General features: G+C 36.6%; 1 protein-coding gene and 2 long non-coding RNA genes across 10 annotated transcripts in view; 2 read left to right on the top strand and 1 right to left on the bottom strand.

Moving 5' to 3' along the window:
- LOC116425282 (uncharacterized) overlaps nucleotides 1-10,971 on the top strand; it is a 475,985-nt gene extending 465,014 nt beyond the window's left edge. Inside the window, exons 5-7 of one of the 2 annotated variants that reach the window (XM_076366744.1) lie at nucleotides 430-522; nucleotides 9,272-9,363; nucleotides 10,114-10,971. In XM_076366744.1, the coding sequence (XP_076222859.1) occupies nucleotides 430-522; nucleotides 9,272-9,348 (170 nt within the window). In that variant the 3' untranslated portion in view covers nucleotides 9,349-9,363; nucleotides 10,114-10,971. The remainder of the gene's footprint in view (nucleotides 1-429; nucleotides 523-9,271; nucleotides 9,364-10,113) is intronic. The other variant, XM_076366745.1, reaches the window with a different exon arrangement.
- A 1,010-nt stretch (nucleotides 10,972-11,981) lies between these two features.
- Nucleotides 11,982-14,752, bottom strand: LOC143174434 (uncharacterized). The gene is made up of 4 exons (XR_012998397.1): nucleotides 14,647-14,752; nucleotides 14,460-14,579; nucleotides 14,196-14,303; nucleotides 11,982-12,119 (listed from the first exon to the last, which is right to left on the bottom strand). It is a non-coding gene; the product is annotated as an uncharacterized LOC143174434 (long non-coding RNA).
- Nucleotides 14,753-17,978: 3,226 nt separating this feature from the next.
- Nucleotides 17,979-27,659, top strand: part of LOC143174428 (uncharacterized) — a 38,349-nt gene continuing 28,668 nt past the window's right edge. For 4 of the 7 annotated variants that reach the window (XR_012998374.1, XR_012998373.1, XR_012998377.1 and 1 more), the window contains exons 1-2: nucleotides 17,979-18,071; nucleotides 18,435-18,520. This is a non-coding gene — a long non-coding RNA (uncharacterized LOC143174428). Of the gene's footprint in view, nucleotides 18,072-18,434; nucleotides 18,521-20,327; nucleotides 20,768-27,659 lie in introns of those variants that run through there. The other 3 variants (XR_012998375.1, XR_012998372.1, XR_012998378.1) reach the window with 3 other exon arrangements.

The raw sequence follows: 27,659 nt of genomic DNA on the forward strand, positions 1-27,659 counted from the left end.
TCATAACAGCTTATAAGCTATTGATTACTTAAGTAACGTGTTAATTCGTCGAAACATCGTTCATGTAAACTTCATAATTGGCAGAGAATCCACCAAAAAAATCCGTAAAGGAATCTTTACTATTCACGTTTCATTATTTTCTTAGAAAATCAGTTTATGTCTCGTCTTTTGTTTATTTCAAAATTTATACGTATTTTTCATTTCAATCATGTGTTTTTATAATCTAACATCACGACGACGCGAAACGTATTTCGAAAATCCCATGTAATCAACCGAGTCACTGTGTTCATGTTAACGAGCTCCGAGATACTGTTCTAACATGCGCAGGCGAATGAATATGAACCGAAATTGTTTAACACTGTGAACCAGTCCGTTGAAATCTCTATGCTTACTACTTGATGGACGCGATATGTGGTGTTTGTTGTGCAGGACCGCCTACTACCACTTCAACCGCTACAACGAAGCTGCTGCACATAATGGAGAACCAAGCGCTAGACAACTCAGAGCCTGGCGATGGTGGTGGTAAGGCTTGTAAATTTCTCCTCGTATATTCACGATAACACCACCATAAGCCACCATTGTTCATGAGATTTGGAAACTTTGACAAGATCGATAGTATTGTCTTTCTTGCGTGCGAGAATTCCAATTCCCAAGCATTCCACGCTTGAATTTCCTCTTGTAACGCCTGAGAATCGCTTTAGTACCCCGGGGCCGTCGTTTCTTAACAAAGAATCCGAAGGATGCACTGACAGAGAGCACACCGCCGAACGATATGTTTTTCTTGTTTTCTCCATTTCTTCCTAAACCCCTTTTCCGCGGGCTGAACGACCGGCTGGGGGGAATTCACGTGTGTATTGGGTGAAAGGATTATACTGTTCGAGCGAGAAACAGTATCTTTGAAACAACGGGAACGGATTGGATGGCACAGCGCATCGAGGCCGATGCCTTTTCAATGTTGGATCTTCATGTTTTCGCAGACAGATTTATAGAGAAATGTTTTATAGTAATGTTTGAACAGGAGAACCGAGACACCGATAAATTGATCGGAATGTTTTGTCAAGGTTGTGTGGGGTGCGACACGTAAGGCCGGATACCGCAGGTATACTCGGACCGTTACGACCAGGTCGCTTGGACCCAGATAGTTCACAGGCAGCCGATGATGGCCTGCAGAATCATGCCCCGTGTTGACGGAATTAGTACTTAAGACGATTGTAACGTCTTTTTTAGAAGAGTGTAGTTTCGCGAGTTGAGAGAAGCAGGTTCGAGTGGACTAGCATAGATAGTGTAGTTACGTAGTTGGGAGGAGCAAGACAGAGTGAACTAGCGTGGAACAGTGTATTTTAAGAATATAGAGTAGTAGATCAGAGTAGACCAGCGTGGAACAGCGTTTTATGCGTAGAATAGATTAAGACACATAGTTTAGTTTAATTCTAGTCGCTTATAGTCCATTGCAATAAACATACAAATACACCTAGGCTTGTTTTCGCCAAAACCCCCGCTAATCCCGCAGTTGTTCGAGCAAGAAAAATCGTTCGTATTATTACCACTTTGCACTCGAGAGGCGACTATCGGTTGAAATTTCGTTCAATACAACAAAATTAGAAATTATACAAATTCAATATTAAATTCTGTACGAACCAACGAAACACTGAAATAAAATAGTTCTGTCCTTGAATGTATGCAACATTTTTCCTTACTTTTCAGAAAGTGTCGTTGATATTTCATTAGAAAATAATCAGTGTTTATGATAAAAAATATCGTTGAATGCAAAGGATTAAGTATCTGTCATCAAAGTTATTTTCATATGCAATCTGGACGACTTTCATATGCAAATTTGACCAATTCTACGGGAAATAGAACGAGGCAGTAGACAATTAGCCTGTCAATAGGTGTAGGATATGGTGATTCTTTATGTTGTGTTTGCAAAATTAAAGAATAAAAGTAACTTTGCTCATGTACCGTTGAAAAAATCTTTAAATAATTTGTATTTTTGTCATTTCTTTGTCATGTATTAAATGTATTTTATATTTTATAACAGATAAATTATTTCATTTCTTCTATGACATAAGAATATTTATTATTTTGATAATATTTTGTTTTGCTATTGTATATTGTTCTTTCGTAATTTTTATTTTGAAAACTGTTATAAAAATCTGTGAAAGTTTGTTGTCTCTGTCTATAGAAAATCGATTCCATATTGATTAAATAAAATGGTCCCTTTTAAGCTCGATTTGAATATGCGAAGCAGGTTTGTTTGTGTTCGTATGTGTCGCGATGTACCGCACGAATTTTCGATTCTATTCGGGGTCGTAAATCCCAAAGTGACCTTTCGGTACGCGGCTCTTCCTGATACTTGTCCGCCAAATTAATCTTGGACAATTTAATCGACAGCGTTAGATCCCGACTGATGGACTAGTTATTTCGACTGTATTATTCCCAAAATTTAGAAACGTACTCGCGATGTCCCGAACGACGGACTTGCTTAGTGTTAATCTTCTCCTTTGATACTCTCGTCTGACCTCTGTAACGTAGTGATGTATGATTGAGTTGTGTGACTGTTGTGACGTGGCTGTATGATTGTGTCTGATGATTTCTGTATCGTCTGAACTGTGTTGTGCTGTCGCGACTGTGATTGTGTTATGTATCTGGTGAACTGAGCACTCACCTTTTTATAATTATTGGTGCTCAATCGGGGCACCTCGAAGTTGTTCCAAGTGCGCTGATTGGGTTTTCCGATTTTTAAATCAGCGCACATTTAAAAATTTGATGTTTTGGAAGGCCTTTCAGCCAGCCCCCTTTTTAGCAGGGGTGGTGGCAATGTCGATGCTTGGGGGGTTTCTCGAAGGTTCGACAATGATGCAAAAATATTTCTTCCAGGTCGACTTTTGACTGCAAGGGCCGTTACGCACGTGTTTCAGTAGACCCTTCGGAAATTCCGGGTTTATGACATGGCTAATCTTTAGGACGGACGAATTGAACAAACCTAAAGTCATTGTACAAAAATGAAAATGACTCGAAAAATAAACTTTACTGTCGTGAACATAAAATTGCCGGTAATTGAGATAAATTCTAAAAAAATTTTCGAGAAAATTAAACACGGCAACAATCTTTTTGTCACGTCCATGTCATAAACTAACCTTCGAGGATTTTTGTCCCAGTGTGTTCCGCATCGGACGGAACAAGGTTGAAAGAATTTTTATAATTACACACGTGAATTTCATGTCAGTGGAAGAGGTTGTTTGTTTCTAAACACACTTGGAACAGCTCACCTATGGCATCGTGTTTTCTGCACTACATTGCACTTTGACACCTGTTTTGAGGCACCAGCACTGCTCGATGTTCTTGATAATGTTAGAATAATTGTAGGTGCAATCGTAAATCCTAGGTTTCACTGCTTGCATTTAATCTCCGACTTTATCTACATCCTCTACCTCTAATTACACGGGAAACGTGAAAGAGAAGAATGAAATACTTGAAAAATATCCGTCTCGTTTTTATTTAAAATCCATTTTATCTTCATTTTAAACACAGAAGAGTATAAGGTAAATATTAACTCGTAATCATTTCGAGTAACCCACAATATTATATGAGTCTCGCAATTATTATTTCCTTGTTACTGATTTAAGGAACGTCTAGAAAAATATTCAAATCCTTATGAATATTCCAAAGATGTTAATTGAAATTCACAATTTATAACTATTTTGAAATTATCACTGATAATAAGACAATTTTGTTTGCTTTTGCTACAGTAATGTTTCTTACAATGTAATCTTTCTTCTTACATTTTTTCTCAATCGACGGCCAATTTTATCTTCTCAAAGTTCTCGAGAGATACTTCCGCATTTCAAGCTCGCTGAATACTAATAACGATCGTAAAATGCTTCCTTATTCCACTAACACTCTCGTTTTCCGTTTAACAAGTAAAACAATTGTGTGGCGATTATGTCAGTTACACCGGTAGATTAATTTGCATATCATATGACATAACGCGGCATAATTACCAAACCTGATAAATAAATAAACAAGAGCTAATTTCCTTAACGGGGCACGTAACTAAGCTACGTTTCTTCATAAATATTCAATCAGGATTAATGTTTGTAGGAATCTACGCGCGGTAAATAAGGTCCGTAGAAACGCTAACGGCTTCCAGAGAAATGAAATACAAACAACCATTGAATAAATGTGCCAGGAGTATACTTTAGCTCCAGAAAAGATCTTTTCTTCCATTAAACAATTTCATTCAACATTACGCTTGACGAGAATTGTAAAGACGCGATCAAACTTAATGAATGTTGTAAATCCGTATTAGTAGATGCGCTACTATATACTATAATAATATAAAATAACTAAAACAAATTGAATATGTTAGAAGTACGTTGTAAATATTTGTAATTAATTCTCAAAAAATAATCAAATATTTTTCAACTGTCCGATTCACGTGTCAAACACCAATAATAAAAATAATTTAGAAACCCATATCACATTGAAAAATGTTCTTTATTCGAAACAAAGAAAGTTTCTTATTAATGGATTTGAAGATTGAATCAAATTCTCTTTCTTCATTCCTATGATTTACTTAATTTACTTGGTAAAAAAGAATGATGAAGGAACAATTATTATCCTAAACGCAATTTTACTTACATTGTCATCCTATATGTTAGTGACAACGAATTACCGTGAAGTAAACTCTTTTCTCTTAACTTCCCGACGAAATTTCTCACGTTCGCAACGGTGAAGCGACTCGTTCGTAATGAAGTACTTTAAAAACGAATAGCCGAGTTCCGCGGTCGATATTATAAACGGATCATTCGAAATCTACTTCACCGAATCGATTTTTCATGATGCAATATTGCCTATGTTGCATTTCTCATTTCCTCGACAGAAGTCTTATTTCCTTTCTGCTGCTCGGGCAAAAAAGATGCCCGGATGATTTTTTATGTAGTGTTAACATTTTTTTGTTTCTTAAATAAGCAGTGCTCCGCCGAAGCAACTTATCCGTCTGCTCTAAATATTATTCGCAGAGACTAATTTAAATTTCAACGAATAAAAACTGATTAAATCGTTATTACCATTTACTATGCCAATAAACTTTTTTCAGTCTTGTAATTCCCGAATTCAATGTTACCATTAAAATCAATACACACATATTATCAAAGAAAAATTACTCGTATATTAAAACATGTAAATTAACCATTAACCTTTGCTTTTCAACTTTTGCCGGCGAAACTACATATTTATTGTAATTTCTTTCTCTTCGATATTACGATCCTAATATTCGAATCTAATTAATCTAATTAATATTAACCCTGAACAGTCGACAAGCTTTACTCTAAGCAAATGTAAAATATGTTTATTTCATTTCCATTTATTATACTTGTTACAATTTGAGTCGTGTTTTCTATTTTATTATATCAAAAGTCCTATCAATGTTTCCTTTACAGTTCAGTTAATATCCTGATGTTTTCTAGGTGAAGTAAGTATACCTGAAAAATATTTTACCGTTAAAAGTTGAAATAGTAATTGTTCGGTTGTTGGTAAAAAACCATTGGTATTCGTTAATTACGAGGAAAAACGGAAGAATGAGGGAACGAGAGAGAACTAATCTGTTCGCTTTAAGGTGAATCGAGCATCACTGAAGGTTAATAAACTAGAGGCAACAGCATAAGTTCTATATAGTTTCGGGGGGGATGAAGGGAAGCGCGGCGTTTCCTCTTGAAGCTCATCAACTGGCATTATCTGAGCTACGCTAATAAATAGCCGAAGTTGAGATTGCGTTAATACGTTCTCCTCTTATACACTTTTGCTGGAATTTCTCCTCCGTGATATGCTATCAAGCACCCCGCCGATTCATATCGCCGGGAATGCGTTAAAGTTCCCGAATGCGCATCAAAGGGAGCCAGCACGTAACTTTCTGCCCCCGAAAATTTGTAATACCGCTAAAACCCGGCCGGAAAAAAGGAACGCGAGGGAATTCTTAAGTAACTTTTATTGTCGGGGGATTACGGAATTCGAACCCCCGTTGAGTCGCGAGATCCCCGGAAGCGTTCCGGGACGCTTTTTGTATCGAGAAAGAGCCAGTAAAGTAACTTTTAACCGCGTTTTGCCGAGTAACAGTACACCTTGTCATTATTTTGTATCGCGTAATTTCTATCGGTAAACGTATTATTCTTTTATTCAACGTAATTGTTGTAACAAAGATGAAAATACTTTAAAATATCAATATTAACAGTATTTTTACAGAATGTGTCAGATGATACCTTTTAAAACTTCAAATTATTTTCGGAGTTTAATCATTTTTCGTCAATTCATTTGATGACTTTTCCTAGAACGTTTATAAAATGAATTTAGCGGTATATGTATTGTATTAAATCATTTCGAAGATTTTATAAAAATCACCTTTCAGTAAAGCTAGGTACCTATATACAAAAGAACGATAACAGTGGTGTTACAAATGAAAACATAATGTTGGAGAGTAAGATTACTATTCTATACTATGGTTACTATATTAGAATGAAGAATAATTTCGTGAATAATGGGAATATCTGTATAACTAAGTACAATTTTGAATATTTATTCCGTTGACATTGATATTAGAGTACTGGTCTGATAATTAAACGAATTCCTTTAACAAAATTTATTATATATTTTTAGCTTGAAAGGAATTATACGCATTTATTTTAAAAACTTTCTTTTTTACATTCTCACGTAACGGTACCACCTTGCGAATGAAATGGGCAACGCGGACAAAGATGTTTAAAAGTTAATTTTTACTTGTTATTAAGTTAACACAACTGGACGGTGCTTCTGACAATGTACACTAATTAGCCATGGAAGTTGGATCTAGTTTGCATGGGGTAGCAAAGCTGGTAGATCATTATCATATGGATATATTTGCTAAATATACAGAATCAACGGTATTCAATTTGGACGCACTGCTGCTTCTACGTGTAATTATGGACTATCTGAAGTCCTATTAAAAACGATTTATTAATCACTCGATATTGCCGCATTACAAATATTCTATATTGATTTTCAAGCGATCGAGTATATACCATGGATTTTAAAAACTACACGCATAAAGAAGATAATTTAAAGAGTGCAGAAACCAACCAGTCTAAGGCACATATTCGTTTTGTCTAGTAAAAGAATTTTTATTGCTAAAACTTTGAGTGAGTAAAGTAGATAACTGCTGTACTGCCCACAGAATTAAGTCGTAAGCACAATGGTAAATAATTGCATTATTAACCGATAGTTTTAACAACAGAAACACTCTTTAAATGTTTCAAATGAAAATGTGTCTTACACCGACCACTCACAATCACTTTTTCGCAACAATTCATCCACAAGCTTCCAAGGAAAATAATTTCAAAAGCTATATCCTTCGATTACCTTTGAATGGTTTGGCCATTTCCCGATATTTTCGAACAATAGTTTCCGCTAATGCAACTTTCTAGTAAGCCTTTTGAGAAGCTTCTTTTGAAAGATTCGTTTATCATCGATCGTACCCACGGCCCGAGATTTTGAGGCAACCTCTACAACTGGCAGCCTCCGGATCGGGCAGCGATTAACTCGACCAGCGGGCGGAAGAAAGTTTCGTAATGGAAACGTTTCCTAAGGTAACAATGTCGATCATAGGTAAAACAAAGAAGCTCACAAATAAGAAAGTAATTAGCCGTAGACGGGACGGGAGTTAAGTCTTATTGATAATGGAAACTCCCGGTGACAGAGGGTGCGAGAAACAAGAAGAGATAAAGTGAAACAGCCCAGTTCGCGGGACGCATTCCCCTAATTTAAGGACATGCAGTTTACATTAGCGTGGCGTCCTTGCGCTGTGACTACGCATAACGGGGGCGACCGGTTGTCACGAACAAAGTATCATAACCTTACGTCGCCGTATCTCATAAACTTTTTGGCAGGATCGTAATCAACAGCTTAACGGCGGCCGTAAAGGAAAATGGTATCTGCGGCCATCATTTCCGGCGGCGGCGGCAGCGGTGGCTCGCGATTCCGATATTTTCCTCGAGTAATCTCATCGACATGTTTATTGGGATCCGACGCATCGATTAACAGTTAACCGGCATTACCGTGAAATAGCGCACACAGAAAGCATGTTAATATTGATCGCGATGCTAATTGTGCGGCAAACGACAAAAACGGTGGATTCGCGGAGATAAATACAAATTGGCTCCCCGGACGAGTGCGGTATTAATAACGGACGATAGGTCGAGGCTTTTGCGGAATGTTACGTGCGAGATAACTCTGTAATAAGTATTGATTGCTATAGGAATGAATTTTCTTCATCCTGATAAGGAGATATTGCTTGCGCAAGGAGAAGCCAGGTTAATATCGATAATAGATGTGGGTAGTAGGGTGCGAAATGACTGACTAGTTTTAACGATAACTCTTATTTATTACTCAACACTTATAAGATACGCGGAAAGATTTGCGTCTGACCTAGCGCCAGAACGAATGGACGTGGAGTGAGATGTGGCTATCACGGCGGTTTCCATTTAACGTCGCTTCACCCCCACATCTTAGTCCGCTTTGTCGAAATTCCCATGATTTCGTTCGGAAAAGGAAGGTTTTCCCCCACGTGCGGAGCTAGGTAGTTTGATTGTTTCATCGCCCGTTTTAGGGCTCGACAATTTAACGCACCCGCACGGGTCTGCAACGCTGATGTTTGCTTACCCGTGCTACCTGGGCTAGAGCATCCGCACGGCAAGAAAACCTTTCCTGTGTCCCGTTATGCCGCCACAATAGAGGAAGGAGAAATATAAAAGCGAATTATGATTACGAGCGGATGACGTGATATCTTGGGTATTTGCATAGCTTCGATACGTACAAATTTCACATAAAGTGAAAAATATATAATGCAAACAAATTAGATGGCTATTACAGTAATATGTAGGTAAGCAAGACATTCACTGGATCGCAATGTGTCAATAGTACTAGGAATGAAGACAGGAGTAAAGCATTTTGTGTAAAAAGCTGGATAAAGAATGTTTTTCTGTAGAAAAGGTATAGGAATAAACATTTTAAAAATTCTTTATGCATTTTCTTCTTAGATAAATGGTTATCTATTCGTATTCGATTACACTTTCAAGCACTCCATACGATGGCATTATTATGCACGCAGATACGCACGGGCTCTTGCGATCATCAAGAAATTTTGCAATGAATAAGACAGCTTGGAAATATATTCGAACTCAGTTCTCCTTTTAGGTTAGTTTGTTTGTATTATTTTTTAACACAATACCTGATATGATTGCAGGAAGCTTCGCTGGCCGAGCATCAACTAGCATCCTCTTAGTCATGTTGAATCTGGCATTTGTCAACTTACTGAATTAACCGATTCAGTACTAGGTAAGGGAACCGGTTACTTAGGGAATCAATTGTTCTCTGTATTAAATTCCGATCTGAGAATCATGATTCTTCTATTTTAGTAGACAAATGATAATAAAGAAAATTTATTTGACGTTATTAATTTATTTTCATTTTCTTTGCACGTATTTTTGCGAAAGATGGTACATGCCATGAATTCCTGAATGTTTCAATCTGCTTCTTAAAAATCCTCAAAGAAAAATAACGTGAAGTTCAGTAACATCCAACATTGTCGTATACGAAACATAGTTAGAAGAAAGTGTCTATACATTTTCTTGTTATTTCTTTGTCTAGTTCATTCAATTTTATACATGTGATACGTGGTACTGCTTCCTTCAATGCTCCGTGTATACGAATAAACGACAATTTAACAACAATGGATCCTTCTGGTTTTTTAAGACATTCTTGACCGGTTATTATTCCGTAATTACATATGAAAGTGAGAGAATCTAAATAAACTTCAATATACTTTATTTAGACATAATAAATTGAAATGATACTTTGGACATATGTTTTATGTAATTTTGAACATTTTGCTTCTGCAATATTCTATACTGTTCTGTGTCTCGAAAATTGAAATGTTTGATGTAAGTGGCAACACGAGTTAACTCGTGATCGGTCACAAACGTTTGGGCTTAATACTGCGAGATAAGTCGTGACCGGTCAACAATGTGTTATGAGTTAAAAGGACTTTCGTACGCAGAATTCTAATCGCGGTACGTTTAATTGCAGGTGGTCGCTTAAACGGAACCCCAAATCGACTGGCTAACGAGTGTCAAAGGTCAACCACTTCGACCTTTTAACTTACTATACCTAAGATATTCATCGACAGACACCTCGTATTAAATGTTGCGTCGCAAGCGCAAAAAGGAGTCAAGCTATTGAAGTTCGACCGATAATTTGTCTTGTTCATCGTTCGCACGAAAAAGTCTTGTTCATAACTCTATACTGCATACATTGTACGCGCTGTTTAGAGTGTTATTTGTATTGTATAATTGAAATTTCAAAGCGTGATCGGTGTGACCGGAAACCAAAGATAATTCTAGAGGAACACTGTTAAGCATGAAAGGGATAAAGTGAGCAAGAATGTAAAAGAAGAACGGAGCGTCAAAGAGCGTGATGTTGGTCGTTGCGTGTGTGAGAGGGGGGTGCGAGTGCGTGGAGGGTTGCTATTGAGAGGGGGCGTGAGTGAGGGAGTGTGGGGGTGCGACAGCGAGAGAGAGAGAAAAACGGAAATAATAAATGAATAAATGAATAAATTAATGAATAAATTAATGAATAAATGAATAATTAAATTAATAAATGAATAAATTAATAAATTAATAAATAAATGAATAAATAATTAATTAAATAAATTAAAATCATGGCGAGCAGGGAGTGTAAATAATGTTCAAAATATTTCGATCGTGTATTACAGTTCGAGTCATATTGTAGACTGTGTTTGTTACTCTTTGTGTTACATCAGATTCATAATATATTGTTTAAAAGGAATACAATGCGTACAGAACTTTACGATACCATCATACACACAGCGGTTAAGATATACTGTGTATATAAATATAAAAGGGTAAACTGGGAGGGGGGAGAAAGATGACGACCGACACAAAATATATATAAATATAATATTGATTATACGTAATTTAAATGTATAATTATTTTAATATGTGTAAATAGCTGCGACAATATGCTGTATCGAAATACAAAAACTCGGTACTATGCAAAATATTTAAGAGACGGAGGAGCGCGAGAGCATCCACGGATAAGCGAACTGTACATACAGTCTGCGCTAAACTTGCAAACGAATTGCACACGTTTCTTCGGCGCAGGAAGAAAATGTTTCGTTCTTCCGTAAAAGAGAAAGAACAGCAAAAAACAATAATGCGAATAATGTTATACAATCGAGAATCGTTAAATGCTTGCTAAATGTTATCGCTGTTGTTCCTTATCATTTCCCTTTTCGTGAATGATAGGGGTTTTCAATCGATTGGCAACGGTGTTCTTGATTAAAGCTAGTCGAAACATAGTTGGACTACCTCGAAGCAATCGCGTGTTTTCATAGAAAACAGTCCGATTAAAGATTTCTTTCAGTTTGTTTGAAAAACATCTACATAATTCGGATAAAAGAAAGCAGGGAGAATTTATGGAACGCCGGTCCCCAGTCTTGGATTTATTCGCATTTAATGAGTTTTTATTGTATTAATAAGGTTGATACGTATAACTTATTCTTTCCAATTATTTATACATCCCGTATTCGTTCAGATATTTTCATTTGTATTTATTTACAATAATTTAATCGTTTGAGTGCGGAGGAATGCGACCACACTTTCTTTATGTTCTGCTAAAACTGCGAAGAATTGCGAACGAATTGCTGCTTGTTAGTATAATTTTTCCATTCATTGCGAACGGTTCTGTTCGTCTCAATTATGATTTTTAGTAATATAAAAATTATCATTTATTTCTGTTGGGAAAAACTACTTTTTGTACGATATACGTATACCTAACCCAATTAAAGTTAATCACTGCCATTTCTAATATTTTTCTAAACCACAGAAAATACGCATTTTACTTCGCATTTTTAGCATATATCCAAAACAATTCTTCAGCGCTTAAACGGTTAACAAATGAACGAGAAAGTTACTTACCCGATCGAGACTTGTATTAGTTTCATTTTCACTGTTTTGTGAATTAGCATACCAAAGACGATCGAAGACATGTCTGAGCGGATTAAAAGACGGACCCTGTGTGTGCGACAAAAACCGAAATTCGATTAACTTAGGCCTAATTTGTAATCTATTTCTCGTTGCTCGCACGCTACTCAACTAAGCATGATTGTAACTGAGACTAGTCTACAACGGAGTGAAAGATGTTTTTTCTTTTTCTTTACACTACGAATAAAATATACCCTTTTGTACATCCAAGAATGTCACGAGAAATGAAAATAAATGTTTACGTTATCGTAATGATTGTTAATCGATTCATGGTGTTACCGATGATTAAAGTTGAATATGCGTGAACTGAGTGTAGAATTACAACACACTGATCACTTAAGAAGAGGAGAAAAACGGAAGGGAAAGAATATAGTAGGCGTTATAGTTATAAATAAATAGTCTTTATAGCACTTCTAGTCGTCTAACCAACAGCTTATCAAATTAAAAATGAAACGAAAGGGAGAAGTATGTATATAATTTTGAATGTAGTATTCGAGAATTCTATAAGGTCGCTTGGAAAAAGAGATTTTCATGTTTGTAAAGTGAATATAGAGTCTGTAATAAAGGAATTACTAGTCGACGTGTTTACATTTTTAACAAAGAACATTCGCGAACAATCTGTTTGTTCCGTCCGACGCGGAACAAAACGGAGAAAATCCTCGAAGGTTCGTTTATGATATGGACGTGCCAACAAATTTACTTTCGGGATTAGCTTTTTTCGAACTCAGTTTATTTATTTTAGTTACAAGGGGCAATCGCACCCTAAACCATGAGAAAATCATTTAGTTAATCCGCGCATCTCCAGACAATAGTTCTGGAATTTTCGTCGTTCGTACAGACAACCGACCATATCATAAACCGGGAATTTCCGAAGGGTCGACGCGAACCTCGTTCGTAACGGTTCCGCCAGCCATGCGTCAACTTGGAGGAAATTTCCAAGGCATCGGCAAATCTTCGAGGATCCCTCGCACGTGGTCATTGCCCTCACTCTTGCACCAAGAGGGCAGGCCAAGGGGCGTCGTCCAAGACGCCCCCCGATTTTTGGAATTATGCGCTGATTGGGTATTTTCGATTTCCCAATCAGCGCACCCGACACAAAACCTGTAGGTGTCGTATAAAAACACCTACAGGATCGCACTCGAAAGGTTTTTTACGCATTACAAGATAAGTCGCTCAATCGTTCGGAGTGACGATATCTAAGGTTTTTTCATTCAATCGTTCGGAGTGACATATCTCAAAAGGTATTTTTTCGCTCATTCAACGTTCAGTCCATCGTTCGGGACACATAAGTCGCTCAATCGTTCGGAGTGACGATATCTCAGATACTCAATCGTTCGGAGTAACGAGATATCATTCATTCATTTAAACAGTAGTCAGTCCATCGTTCGGGACAACTGCAACTAGTGATCTGATCTCAACCAGTCGGAGATCAGAATTGAATCAGTCGATTTCTGAAGAAATTCGTAAATCGACGCGTCGCGAGTATTAACGAGACCTAAAGTTAAAGCTGGGATTTACAACCCCAGCCGAGGAATTTAATCCGCGTTAGTATTCGTGTACGTGCGACGTCGCATTTTTCGGTTCTCGAGCCGGATCTACTACGCAACACATTGTTGGTCCTTCGAGCCGGATCTGTGACGGTACACTGTTGTCGATTTCACTGTGTTAATCGTTACGATAAAGAGCATGTTGTATCAAATGTGTAGCGATTTCCATATAGAAATGTCCAGAAATAAAAACTATGTTCATTTTAGAAAATAAACCCACATGTTTGGTTAATTAAACATAGTACGTACCTATCACTTGATTTCTAGCGATACGAATCTATATATGTACATCGTTAATTCTCTCCTAACTTTGTCCATCTATAATAGATCTGATATTTTTAAATACAGACCAAAAGCATTGGAAATATGAAATTTCATGGTTCTAGGAGGCAGGGCGTGGATCCTACTGCCTAATATTACAATTACTTTGAGCGAACAGATTTAGTGAACTATTTGTCATTATATATAAAAATCGCTGTACAACTGTAAGATACAACCTGTCCTTTAAAATGTAATCGTGGACCTTTGCATAATTCAGTTAAAAATATGTATTACTTACCCCGATTGTCACACTTTCTAAGAAATGCTTCACAGATTTCAATTTGCGTAAAACAATTTGCTAACATTTCAAAAAATTCAATAATCGTTTAAAGCACATGGAAGATCGCTGAAAGTACCAAGAATTTTCAAACAAAGGATCAAATTCCTTTCGAATTATTATAGAAGAAAATACAAACAGAAGTGGGCAATATTTACTGAACGTTTTCAGGTGATAATTATTTAAATTTCATTTACAATGCGATATCGAAGATGTCATACTTACGAAATAAACGATGAAAGAAGATTCAATATACAATTGTACTTCTTTACCGTTGTTTTGCACCCGTGTACTTCGAATAATCAATGCGATGTAATTTTCTTCCAAGACTTGTCTAAATTACTTCTGTAAATAACACGTAAATGTTTACAGCCCACTGGTACGTATGAAAACAGCAAAAAACTATACATACATAGGTAAGGATTTTTTTTTTATTTCAAATGGACGCGGCTACATCGGCTTTCGGCATTCCATAATTGACTGCTGCCACGGACGTGCCGCTCGTTTTTTTATCACTTCTGAACCGGAATCTGATCTCGACCGAACTTTCTTGAACATTCTCCTACATTCCAGGCCTTTCTCGCAATTTCGCTTTTTGACAGTTTTCTCTTCGAACTTGGCGCTCTCGAGCGTCAATGCGGCATGTTGTGGTCATCAGTCATCTTCACTCTATTCATACTTGCCATCTTCACACTACGTTCATTCTTGGCCATCTTCACGCCACGTTCACACTTGCCTTTCTTACATTACGCCACGTTCACACCTGCCTTCTTACACATCTAAGTTACGCTTAATGGTTGATTGAATTTCTTAAAGCAAAGGAAATCAAATTTTAATAAATACATTTCCAAAGGCCAAATTTTTAAATTATCCAGTTCTTTATCTTTTTAAAGTAAAGAATGGATTTCTAAGCACGTTAGAATAAAATAATATTGATATTCTCATCATATTTTTCTTCGCGTAACAATTTTTCACTTATTTATTTACCCGAGTAAAGAAACAAGTATTTGAATATAATCAGAATTATTTTTGTAATAGATCGTCGATGAGATAATGAATAAAACATTGTCTGTACCTCGGCAATATGTCAATGTGTATTTTCGCTGTGTTTTATAATGAATATAAAATAAAATACAGAACATGAAAATTCTATTTTGTTTGTTACGCTCTATAAATAAATATTCAAGAAAGAATGAACTATTCACAATATGCAACACTTCCTTCTACACATCTTAATTGTCTGAGAATATTATCTTAAAATTCTATATACCTAAAGTATGAAAACAGCGCTTGCTGAAGAAGCAATTTCTATAACAAAATTAATGAGGATAATATAAAGTAACATTTTTTGAATGATTATTGGTATGCCAATTTTTAGTTTTTATATCGTATGAGAAATAATAGAATTAAGAAAGTGAAAAAAATACTAATACTGAAGAAAACAATGTATCTTAATGCTCAATTGAACCTTACTCCATTTTTAAATGCGATAAATTCTTGTATTTTGTTACACATCATGTTATACGAAGAATTGCATTGTATGAAAACAGTAGTTTTAGGAATTCGCGTTATACGAATATCTACTCTATTTATTTTACTTACGTTGTAATATAGCAACATATTTTGTATAGTAAAAATACTTATTGAAAGTCATACCGAGCTATTTTACACGTGCATCAACTTACTCCGCCTCGAGGAAAGTTAATACACTTTGACTCCATTAAATAAGTATTTAATAAGCGGAAGCTTGGAAAGGTCAGGAACAGAAATACACTGCGTAATGATTATTTAGTTTATTAAAATGACCGGACTGGTCTTCGACGGAACGCGACTGACGATCGACTTCGGAATGTGTAGCGATTGAAGATCGCCACCCTTTTTAAGCGCCCTTGCAATTTTTCGAGCGCTGTGTATCGGCTTCCGTTAGAAGAACTATATGCCGCGACATTTTCGGAAATTGACACCTACGCCTTGAACGAAACCGCACGTGTCCTGTTGCTCCTCGCTAAAAGAACACGCTGCGCCGATTTCGGAAATCGCTCCTGCACGTGCGTTCCAATTTCTGTGCTCCTTGTATCGGCTTCCGACAAAAGATGCTGCGCTACGCACAAGAGTCGCTTCTTACAATTTCACCTTTTTTTTCTATGTATTGTTTTAAAGTGTTATTTAGGGTATATACAAGAAAGATTCAAAGTATAGTTCAATATGGTTCTCGTTAAATAACTAAATCAAACAAAAATTACAGAAATTAAAATGTGAAAAATGTATCAACCCAGTTTCTCCTATATTTAAATAATATAGTCCCATTATGTATACTGGAAAATCATCTTTTATTACTGCATTTTCAAGACGCCAAAACCAGTGTTAATCATCGTAATAACATTACTTGTATATGTGTATTTACATATCAAACACCAAATTATTTCAAACAGAACGATCGTGAAAAGTTTTCTCATAAGGAATTATGAAAATTTAAAAAATAATTGAACATTATATATATACATATAAAAAGTGACCGGGGTCCAGGTCCATACAGCGTAGTCACGGCCCTGACCAGCCGTGGCCTACGAGGAATGGTCGTGTGGTGCCAAACCTCTCTCCACTCGCTCTTGACGGAGATTTTCTTAACCTGTCCGAATGCAAAACCGTTCGCGCGCTTTCTGTGGGGGGTTTCCTCTTCAGAAATGTCTGCAGAACCCAATGCTGCATAGTAAATTCGTGCTAGCCAACCCACTTTTCGTAGAAATGTAACAGAGGTGCACACAAAGTACGCGCATCTACTCTTTCTTAAAGTTTGATCGTTTACAAGCATTCAGTAATATGCTATATATGTAATATTCGATTCGTATTTAGGACAAGGAACTCTATAAGGACCACCTAATGGCTATTACAAAACAAAAGTCGTGTTCCACAGTGCACTTAGTCCGAGGTGACCCGCGTGTCTCTGGGGACCCGGCCAACTGTTAGCAGAGTGCTTGATCAGTATATTCTCATACCTGGAGCCAGATAGGGCAAATCCTAATACCCTCTAATCCGAGGCTGAAATAAGTATCTGTTCAGATCAAGTCTTACGATATAGTCGACATAAAACCTTTAGCATCATTGACGGTGCAGGCCTATTTTTTAACATTTTTCACAGAAACCCCACCTTCCGAAACCCCTACTCACCACATCATGACTGACTGAATGCCAATGACAACCAACGACAGCCTTTAATTCGAGTGAGTTTATATTTCATTTTTATTTATTTATTTATTTATTTATTTGTTACTGGTTACTCCATGTGCTGTGTTGCATTATTTATTCATCTATGTTCAATCTCTGATTCTGTGAATCTCACTCCTTCTAGCGTTTATGTGAATAGGTCGGGATTAGTGTTATATTTAGTATCATATTATACTGGATTGACTTATAATTTATTCTTGTCTATTTATTTGTTGTGTACTAAATCCTTTTATTGTGTTTATGATTTATATTGTTCTTTTTGTTACCTCGTGTTACTACTATGCAGGCTTCATCAATTTACGAGTGCCTCTGCGAATTGAATCGAATTGATGTTCTATATCCCTGATGGTCTGGGGTAAAATGTTCTACATGTTGTAATGTCATATTACGTGTACAAATATCTATTAAATATATTAATGTCTTTATTATTGTTATTTATTTTACGTGACTGTATATCCATATGCACTTCTGTATCTAATAACTTGTGGCCGTTATTTTATACCTATGGCATTTTTAATTCCCACGTTGGTAGCAATGGGTACGCTTGGTACTTACGGTTATGCTGTATCTAAGGACAATTTACAATTTACAATTACAAGTGACATTTTGTCGGTAAGTAAAAATTGTTTATTATATGTAATAAATACGTGTATATACATTATTATTATATATTTTATATAAAAGGTGATAATATTTATCATGTGTGGGGAGGTATTTCTTATATTATTTATTCTGTATTCTGCATTTCATTATTTTGTTGGGTTATGTTACCACGTGTACCTCGTTTTCTGACATTTTCCATATTCTCTAAATTCCCTATATGTGCTTATTCAGTATCCTTCTTGCGACTTCTTTTTCTTTTATCCAGTTGCTGCTATCTTATTTAGTATTAATTCATGCGTTTTTGATGTTTTACTTTTGTACTAATTTGAATTTATTATTTGTGTGTTTTATACGTTCGTGCTGGGTATGCAGTACAATTATCAGTATTGTTTTTTAGAGCGTGTGTAATTCACGAGGAGGTGATTACTAGACTTCTGATGTTTATGCATGATAAATATGTAAGTAAAATATACACGAAATAATTGGGGTGTTAGATATTAACAATATATTTTGCAATTATTGTGATACTATATCACTGATATATTAGTATTAATCTTTATTATAATATATATAATATATATTATAATATATACATATACACATGTAAAATATTGGCTATTTAATGAATTCAGTAGACTAAATTTTTCAGACTTTTATTAACCATTTGAGTGCTGAAGAACGCTATAGTGCTCTTCTTGTGTTCTGTCAAAATTATGAGAAGTGTGATAGCGCTTCTGTTTGTCAGTATTTATTTGAATAAATGTTATTTTTTTTATGTCTTTCTGTAATAACACAATATTTGTGATTTATTTAGATAACTACTTGTTGGGTTATTAGTCCGTAAAATAACTATGGGTGGTGCACTATTTAGTAACACTACCGGATTAGTGATAATGGTTTATTAGAGAATAAACATACTACAATATTCAACTTATATCTTATTGGATACCGCGCACCGGGATGCATCGCGTACGCACACAAGCTGAGAGAACACGCGCGAATGTCTTTTGTTTAGCAGAGTGGGTAATTGTTCGATCTTCATTACCAACACTACTGTTATTAATTCTTTTTCATACATATCCAATCACTTTCACCTTTGTGGTATATATCCACAAAATTTGTTTAGCACTCAAATTGTTAATGTGGATAATCCTGTATTTTTATTTGGAGTAACCTTTATTTTCTTTTTGATGTTTCCTATGCAATGAGCAGATATGTTACTTAAACAATTAATGCAATTTATATATATTTCTATTGAATTGGTTATCAATAAACCTATTGCTTTTCATTTCTTCAATATGGTTAGTAAAAGGCTAAAATAAATTTTCATAAACATTAAATCGTATGCTAGTTTTTCTTGTTATAGCACAGTTTTTGCAATTTTTATTGTAGCATGTTTTTCATTAAAATTTTCAATTATATATTAACATTTCTTCACGGATGATATGAGTTTACTAACCATGAAGAACAAAGTTGTATTTTTTCAATTATCCTATGCTGACCGTGCACTATACACATAACGTATTATGTTTGCATACAGTAATTTCAATTTCTTCCTTGCTTTGACCATATATGGCGCTGTAAATGTAAATAGAAGAACTTTTCTTTTCACCACCATCTGGTAACAAATTTTTGGGACTGAATTTACAAAGCGAGATACAGTTGCATAATTGATTTCTTCTATTGTTTTGGAACACATATATAATATGTGCCGTCTTGTTGTTTCATTTTCACAAAGTTCCCCTTCTATTAAATTTGCAATATATTACCCTGTTGTATTGGTTGTTTTGCCTATAGAAATCCATATATAATGCTTGGCCTAACATTTAGTAATGGAATTGAATGATCCATATATTTTGATTGAAAATTTTTCTATGTTAGTTATTTAACGTAATTCACGGTATATTAATGGCAACCATTGCTCGCGTTAAATCTTGATAGAATTCTTTCATTTTTTAATTCAATGGTTGGTGCTCACTTTCTCTTTCATGTGGATCATCTTATTCTACAATATGTTTTCGTGTTTAATCATTATAGTGCTAAACAAATTTTGTGGATATATACCAAAAATGCAGAAGTGACTGGGTGTGTACGAAAAAATATTAATAAGAGTAGTTATTTAATTAGATCACAAATATTGTGTTATTACACATAAAATATAAAAAAATAACATTTATTCAAATAAAGGATATAGCAGGATAAGGGGGACAAAAGTTTCCTTAAACAGATATTTCGAGAAAGTTTCATTGTATAATTTACCCACAGAAAGCATTGTACACCAATTTTCAACCCTTTATCTTAACCAGAAGGGTAGTTTTATGGTAAATTCGTGTGGCGGCATAACTGGACACAGGAAAGGTTTTCCTGCCGTGCGGATGCTCTAGCCCAAGTAGCACGGGTAAGCAAACATCAGTGTCGCAGACCCGTGCGGGTGCGTTAAATTGCTGAGCCCTAAAACGGGCGATGAAACAAATAAACCAGCTAGCTCCGCACGTGGGGGAAAACCTTCTTTTCGGAACGGAATCATGGGGATTTCCATGTACCCCATATCTTTGTCTGCGGATAAAGATGTGAGGGTGAAGCGACGTTTCATGGAAGCCGCCGTGACAGCTAGTCACTTCACGTTCATTCATTCTGGCGCTAGATCAGACGAAATGCTTTCCGCATATCTTGTAAGTGTTGAATAATAAATAAGTGTTATCGTTGAACAAGTCAGTCATTTCTCACCCTACTCCCACAATTCGAATTATCAGTTCTTGTCCTATTGTCCCTATTTTTTTTTATTCTCTCTCGCGGGTACAGGGGAATGCGTTTACGTACCCCCCAGGCTGAAGAAGTGCAATGCCTGGGGGAGTATGGGACTCGTCGACTATGGTGTTAGACCGACACTACATACTAAACCCCTGCCCGCCAGCCTTCAGTTGGAGCCACCGAGGGGACCTTGAAATAACACAAGGCTTTACTTAAGGCCCCCTGGTATAAGGCTATGAACTAAAAATTTGTTATTGATGAGACGTAGGTGCTCTTCCCGGAGAGGTCATTCGAGCCAGAAGAGGGTCGATCCTCCTTTCCCTCTGCCACCTATTTTCGCTTTCCTCTTTGATCTTGATGACGTTGTTCACCAACCTTTTAAAGTCTTCTCTCATGGGCGAAGATTCTCGTAATTTGTAGGTGAGGGTTTGTTTATTTATCTTCCCCCACTTCTGCTCGAATTCACTTCGAGTTTACAATCCTCGATTGTAGCTCTGCAGAAAGCACACGGTGGCGTCTCTCGAACCCCTGTGGAAGTAGGCCCCGAAACTTCCGTGGCCAACCAGCACTTGCGTGGTCCTGTAATCCACGAACTTAGGGCCTCATTCAAGCCATTTCCCGGTGTCGGGAATAAGGGTTCTCGTCCACGTAGAGTGTTCGCAAAATGCCCACTCCTCCTGCCACTTTCTCAGCGTCTCCTACCTGCGGGTCTTCCTCGCGTTGATTTTCGTTTGGTTCTTCGTTAGCTGCTCCTGTTCTTCGCGGTACCTACTTCTATATCTTATCGTCACGTTGCAGCTCTTATTATACTCCTCCAGGTCTTTAAAGATTTTTTCCCTCTCCTCTACCAGCAGGTGCGGGGGGGGGGGGGGGTCGATACCAGCGATGATCGCAAGAGCATCGAAAGACGCAGTACGGTACGCCCTTGCAACTCGGATAAGTGCTTTGAATCCTCTTGAGCACTTTTTTGGAGGATTGGAAATTAACCGCCTCTGCCCAGGCCGGGACAGCATAAAGGAGGGGGATGGATTCCACAACGTGATAATAGTACCTCCTAACCTCATAGCTGCCCCCCCCCCCCCCCCCCCAACGTTGAACATTATTCACATGAGGGTGCCCACCGTCTTGGAGGCCCTCAAAGACACCTTATTCAGATGGCTCGCAAAGGTCTTCCTCTCATCAAGGTCAACTCTCAGGTACTTGATTTTTCTCCTGGCCTTTATACTAATATCGCCCATCCTAATCCTGATGGGACCTTTCTGCTTATTCGTAAAAATTGTGAAAAAATTCGGAGACATTTTTGACATAGCAGCACGCGGCTGAGAATTTTTTAAGACTTTTCCGTTCCAAATTTTTAGCATGAAAAATGAAAAATCACTCAAAGAATAGCAAAATGTAGGTTTCGCAATGAAGCATTCGAGCGAAAATTTCTTAAGTTTTACAGTAGTGGACATATTGGAAAGACAGACATTCTCAAATTTTTTCGGATTCTTTGGCCTCCTGCGTCATCGTTAAAAAAAATGAAAAACTAATTATTAGATACATTTCAGATGACGAATATGAGTTATCTATAAAACTTTCATCGTTAATTTTAACGATATGTTTGGCGAAGCGTTTAAGTTATCCGACTGCGAAACCGCTGGAGATTTTTTTACCGCAGGTTTGCGTTCCTCAAGATACAGGTCCTTTATAATATATTTTTTCAATTAATAGACGATAAGTGGTAATTACTTTAAAATATTTTTAAAACATTTTAAAAGTATAAAAAAGACAACGATTACACTGTGGAACAAATTTTAGTCTATGTTGCTTTTTGCAATAACCACTAGGTGATTCTTATAGAGTTCCTTACCTTAAATACGAATCCAAAAACCAAATTGCTGGGTCACGTCCAGTTTTCGAAAGAACTGGGCTTTTGTAAAAACGGTCGAATTTTTCAGAGAACCAACTGTTACGTGAAAACTAAAAACGATAGACAGTTAAAATTTATCGTAGAAAATAGAGAAGATTTGCCCGAATATGTAGCTATACAAATTTTGAATTTTGCATATCATTAAATGCTTATAAATAATGATCAGAGTTAAAAAAAGGGTAGATGCGCGTACTTTGTATACACTTCTGTTACATTTCTACGAAAAGTGGGTTGGCTAGCACTAATTTGCTGTGCACCATTGAATTCTGCAGACATTTCTAAAGAGGAACCCCCCCGCGGGAAGTGTGATACCAGTTTTTCTTTCAGCTATCGCTCGCCGGCCACAGCCATGCAGGGCTGTGACTACGCGCTGTATAGACTTGGACCTCGGTCACTTCTTATATGTATATATAATGTTTAATTGTTTTTTAAATTTTCATAATAGTTATGAGAAAGTTTTTCACGATCATTCTGTTTTAAATAATTTGATGTCATGCTGGTCGGAATTAATTTTCGTTGAACGTACAGTAATACATAATATGCAAGATTATGAACAAAAAACAAAATTTATTAATTCTTTTTTAAACTTTAAATGTATGTTTGCACAATAGTATGTTGTAATGTAATGTTTTTATGTAAAAATTATATTTTATAATTTTCCATCGTGTGGTATCTTTCAAAGCTGTCTCCAATATGAAGCCCTGGTTTTCAAGGACATGTGTCACAAAAATAATTAGTTTGGCATTTTCCGCCCTTCATTTTTCTGTTTGAACATACAGAACAATTTTTACTCTTTACATCTTCACAGTGCCGCAATATATGTAGTTTACCATTAAGCCTTTCCTTCTTATCTGAGGACAATGGTGTGGTATTAATGGTATTTTCAATATGTTTTATTTAAAAAAAACACAGGAATAGATAATTGAATAAAATACAAATAAACAGAAACAATATAGCTTGCAGTGTACAGGTCTTTTCTCTTCTTAAGTCAACGCAACTCTCTCGAAATCTCTCACCATCCGCACTTAAAAACCATTCTCTCCCCCACAAGCATTCTTCTTACTCACACTTCCAACAAATTCTCAAACGCACACCACTCTTACCACCACGCACTCACCATCCTCGCTTACGCATCGGTCGAAAAAATCCCACCAACCCTTGGGCCTGGTCTCCATGAGTCCCTTTCTCTTTTATGGCCCTTAGAACACTCACTGTCCCATTATCTTAAAACTACGATACTACATATACAACCAAAGAAAATATGGAAAAGCGTGTAAAAAGAGCTTGTGCCGCGATAAACCCAACTGAAATTCAACATGCCGTATTATCCGTCAAGCAACGCTTCAGAATATGCATCAATGTTTAAGGTCACCATTTTGAACCCTTGTATTAGTCATGTATTACTGTTAGATAAATAAATCAACGGTGCTTGACCATTTCCTCAAAGTAAATTATTTTCCATCATAATTGGCTTAACCCAGAAGACCACGAATGACCTTTCCAATAGGTCATTGTATTCGTCCTGAAATACTCTATCAGAATGCAAGTAAAAAAATTGCGGGATTGGAAGGTTTGTAAAAACAAGGTTACGTGTAAATGTACTTTATTAATGCTAAAACTAAAACTATTCTACGCTATGGGTTCACTGGCACTCCAACCCGCCACATCGCTACGCTCTCGTCGCCTTTCCAAATCATTCTGCCTCACTTTTCCGATGCACTCTCATTACCAGTTTCCCCCCCCCCCCCCTATATCTGCGTGCCACACGCTACAAAATATACAGTTCCATTTAAAAAAACAGAGATGACCTTCATATTTCCTTGACGCCTCCAGGTATTAAAAAACTAGTAACATCGGATGATCAGCCCCTCGATACCAAATAATTTTGGCTTGATGCATTTTTTCCTATCACCAATAACAGCCAAGTTATTCAGGTGGTCGGTGTTAAGTGCCTTACCCTGTATGTATCCTGTACGTACATCTGACAATACATAAATACGAATTCCCCATTTGGTAGGTTTATTGGGATTGTAAGTTATAAGACTAATTTTGTCCTTAAATTTAACACTGGATTCATTGATTTATATTTCTCTATCCGGTGTAAAATGCTCTTGGAATTTATTATCAATATAATTAATGAAACTGCTCACTTTTTGGACTCTCGTTGTTATATTTGGATTTCTGGAAGCATTTCCATTCAAATTTAATATCCAAAATATTTGAAGAAATCTTTCCCTTCGAAATATATCTCTAAAACATGGTATGTTTCCAACATGCTCCTTAGTCCAATAACATTTCATATTAGGAACCGATGTAGTACCCATATTAAGGATTATGCCCAAAAAAGCTGTTAACTCTTCTTTCGTCACATCGACCCAGTTATTCCGAGTTGATTGTTCAGATAAGCTCTGCTGTTCTATTTTATTTTTGGCATAATTATTTTTTTCTAGTACAATTGTTTTAAGCAGTGAATATGTGAAAAAGAGTCTGAAAAAATCTGTAGGTTCCGTGCAATGAACATTTACATTTGTTCGAACAATCTTAGATCCCGTCGAAAAATCAGTTTTTGATTGAGGCTGGTCTTTGTATGTAACATCTCTCCAAGTAGTAAATTCATTTATACCATTGTTAGGTACTCGCGGTTACCGTAATGGTGATCGTGCTTTGTAGACGTTTGCACGTGGTGTGCCGACTTGTAAAACTTATACGTCTCGAAGGACCACCCGATATGATCGGAAACAAAACTTAGAAAATGAGTATGAGGTGAAGTGGACTAGATTCTTGTGGTGACTTGATGTGTTATAATCTTGTACTATATGGTTGCTCGAAATTCCTACTTTCTACTTCTTAATCCGTACTTCCTACTCCGTACTCCGTATTGGTACTCTGTGCTTCGTACTTGTGTGTTTCGTACTGTGTGTTTCGTACTGTGTGTTTCGTACTGTGTGTTTCGTACTGACTGCACCTCCCAGAATCGTCTTCGACGATACCTCGGCAATGTCGTCTTCGCAGGGGTGAAGACGTTCTGGTTGGCCTTTTTACATCTTGAGGGTTATGGAAGGGAGACACAGTCCCCTCCCTTCTTGGATCTTCCTAGTTGCTAATGTTAATAACTAATTCGTCCCGTTTGCAATCGTCGACCGTGGCAGATAAAAAGCAAGAAACGCTTTGGCCTTAATAACACATGCCAAAACAGACGGACTAGAGAGTTAAAAATGCTGGTGACTGGACGCCAAATGTGAACAATAGACAAGGAAAATCTGCAGTAAGAATCGCAGGCCTTATGGGTTCAGGGATTTATGGCTGTCACGGTCCCTTCTCGTAATACCGTAAGAACGATTGCAAGTCGCGACGGGACGAAGGCTCTTATTGTTAACGAAATCTGCGAAATGTACAAATAAGTCTTAAAGAAAGATAAAAAGTGTATACAAATCTAAAGCTACGGTGGTTTAAGGGCCCGAACGAAACGGGAAGGCTATAAGTGGCCTTAACAACCATTATTCTCATTTTTATCATTTTCTTCTACTTCATCGGACATTTCTAATTGCCTCACTTGTCGCTTCAGTGGAACTATGTCACTGTCAGAATCACTATTAACGTTATCACGTTCTATATCAAAGTCAGTGTTTAAAGAGTCAAAATAAAACTCGTTATCACTACTTTCAATTTCACGGTACACTTCTTTCGGTAACTTTCTTTTTGCCACTTTAGAGTTTTATTTTAAAAATATTTTTAGAAGCGAAAATGCCTAATTACACTTAAACGCAATTTGTAAAATATTATTTTGAATTCTACAAAGTATCTCCAAGCTTGTCGATCCCTTCGCGCTCGAGAGGCGACTCACTCGCTACGGCGTTTTGCATGGCGAGTGAGAGCCGACAGTCTTTGTTTATACTAGATTTCGTTATCTCCAATTGATAGAAGCATAGTATTGGTTCGTGCATAGGTTTCTTAGCAGTTTATGCTCTTTCATAGGAAGTGTAAACTGATATATCTTTAATGGAGATTAAGATAAAATTAATATACAGTAAGGAGTATAACTGAACCAATAACCACTAGCTTTGTGTAAATCATTGTTTATTGCTAGGAATATATAAGAATAACAAAAAATCAACATTATAATGATTTTTATCATAGTTAGTGGTAACTCAAGAAATTTTTTTTAATAACTAATGTCTCCTCGTTTAACAATAATAAGAAAAATAGATTGACTCGGTTTTGCACCACGTCCAATACTTGGAAATATTTAATATATTATTTGTTTTTAATATTTCATCCACAGCCCTTTTGCTTGTAAAACTGCACTAATTCGCTGTGGCATACTTTCTGCTAATTTTTTGCAATAATCCGGAGATATTTGTTCCCACTGTTTTTAAATTCTATCATACATATCTGTGATTGAAGTTGGTTGGCAATCATATGAATCCCGAATACGCCTTTTTAGTAAACTCCATAGATTCTCTATGGCGTTGAGGTCGGGACTCTGTGCAGGCCAATCCAGAACAGAAAATGTTTTAGTACTGAGCCAATTTTTTACACTTTTAGCAGTGTGCTTGGAGTCTCGGTCATGCATGAAAATTACATTTTTTTCTTCAAAATGCATATTTTCAGCAGCATCTATGTTGAGCTTCGCAGTTCGTTACGGCGATGCTCTGGCTCAGTTTCAGATTAGTGATGCTGAGCCTGAATGAAATATGATAAATAATGAGATTTTCGTTGAGTTGTAACTGGATCGATGTCGATATGTTAAGTTGTGGAATTCTTGATAAGAAATTCCGTCGATATGTGTTGTGGTAGAGCTCTTCGTTAGAGACTCCGTGGAACTCTTGGTTAGAAATTCGCTGATATGTGTTAAGATCTACCCTTAAATAGGTGGCTGTAAGGGTAGCGTCGGGGGATGAGGCTCGCGGATTGGTTGTTTCCTAGAGTTCTAC

This window comes from Nomia melanderi, chromosome 4 (assembly GCF_051020985.1).
Source record: "Nomia melanderi isolate GNS246 chromosome 4, iyNomMela1, whole genome shotgun sequence".
NCBI lineage: Eukaryota > Metazoa > Arthropoda > Insecta > Hymenoptera > Halictidae > Nomia > Nomia melanderi.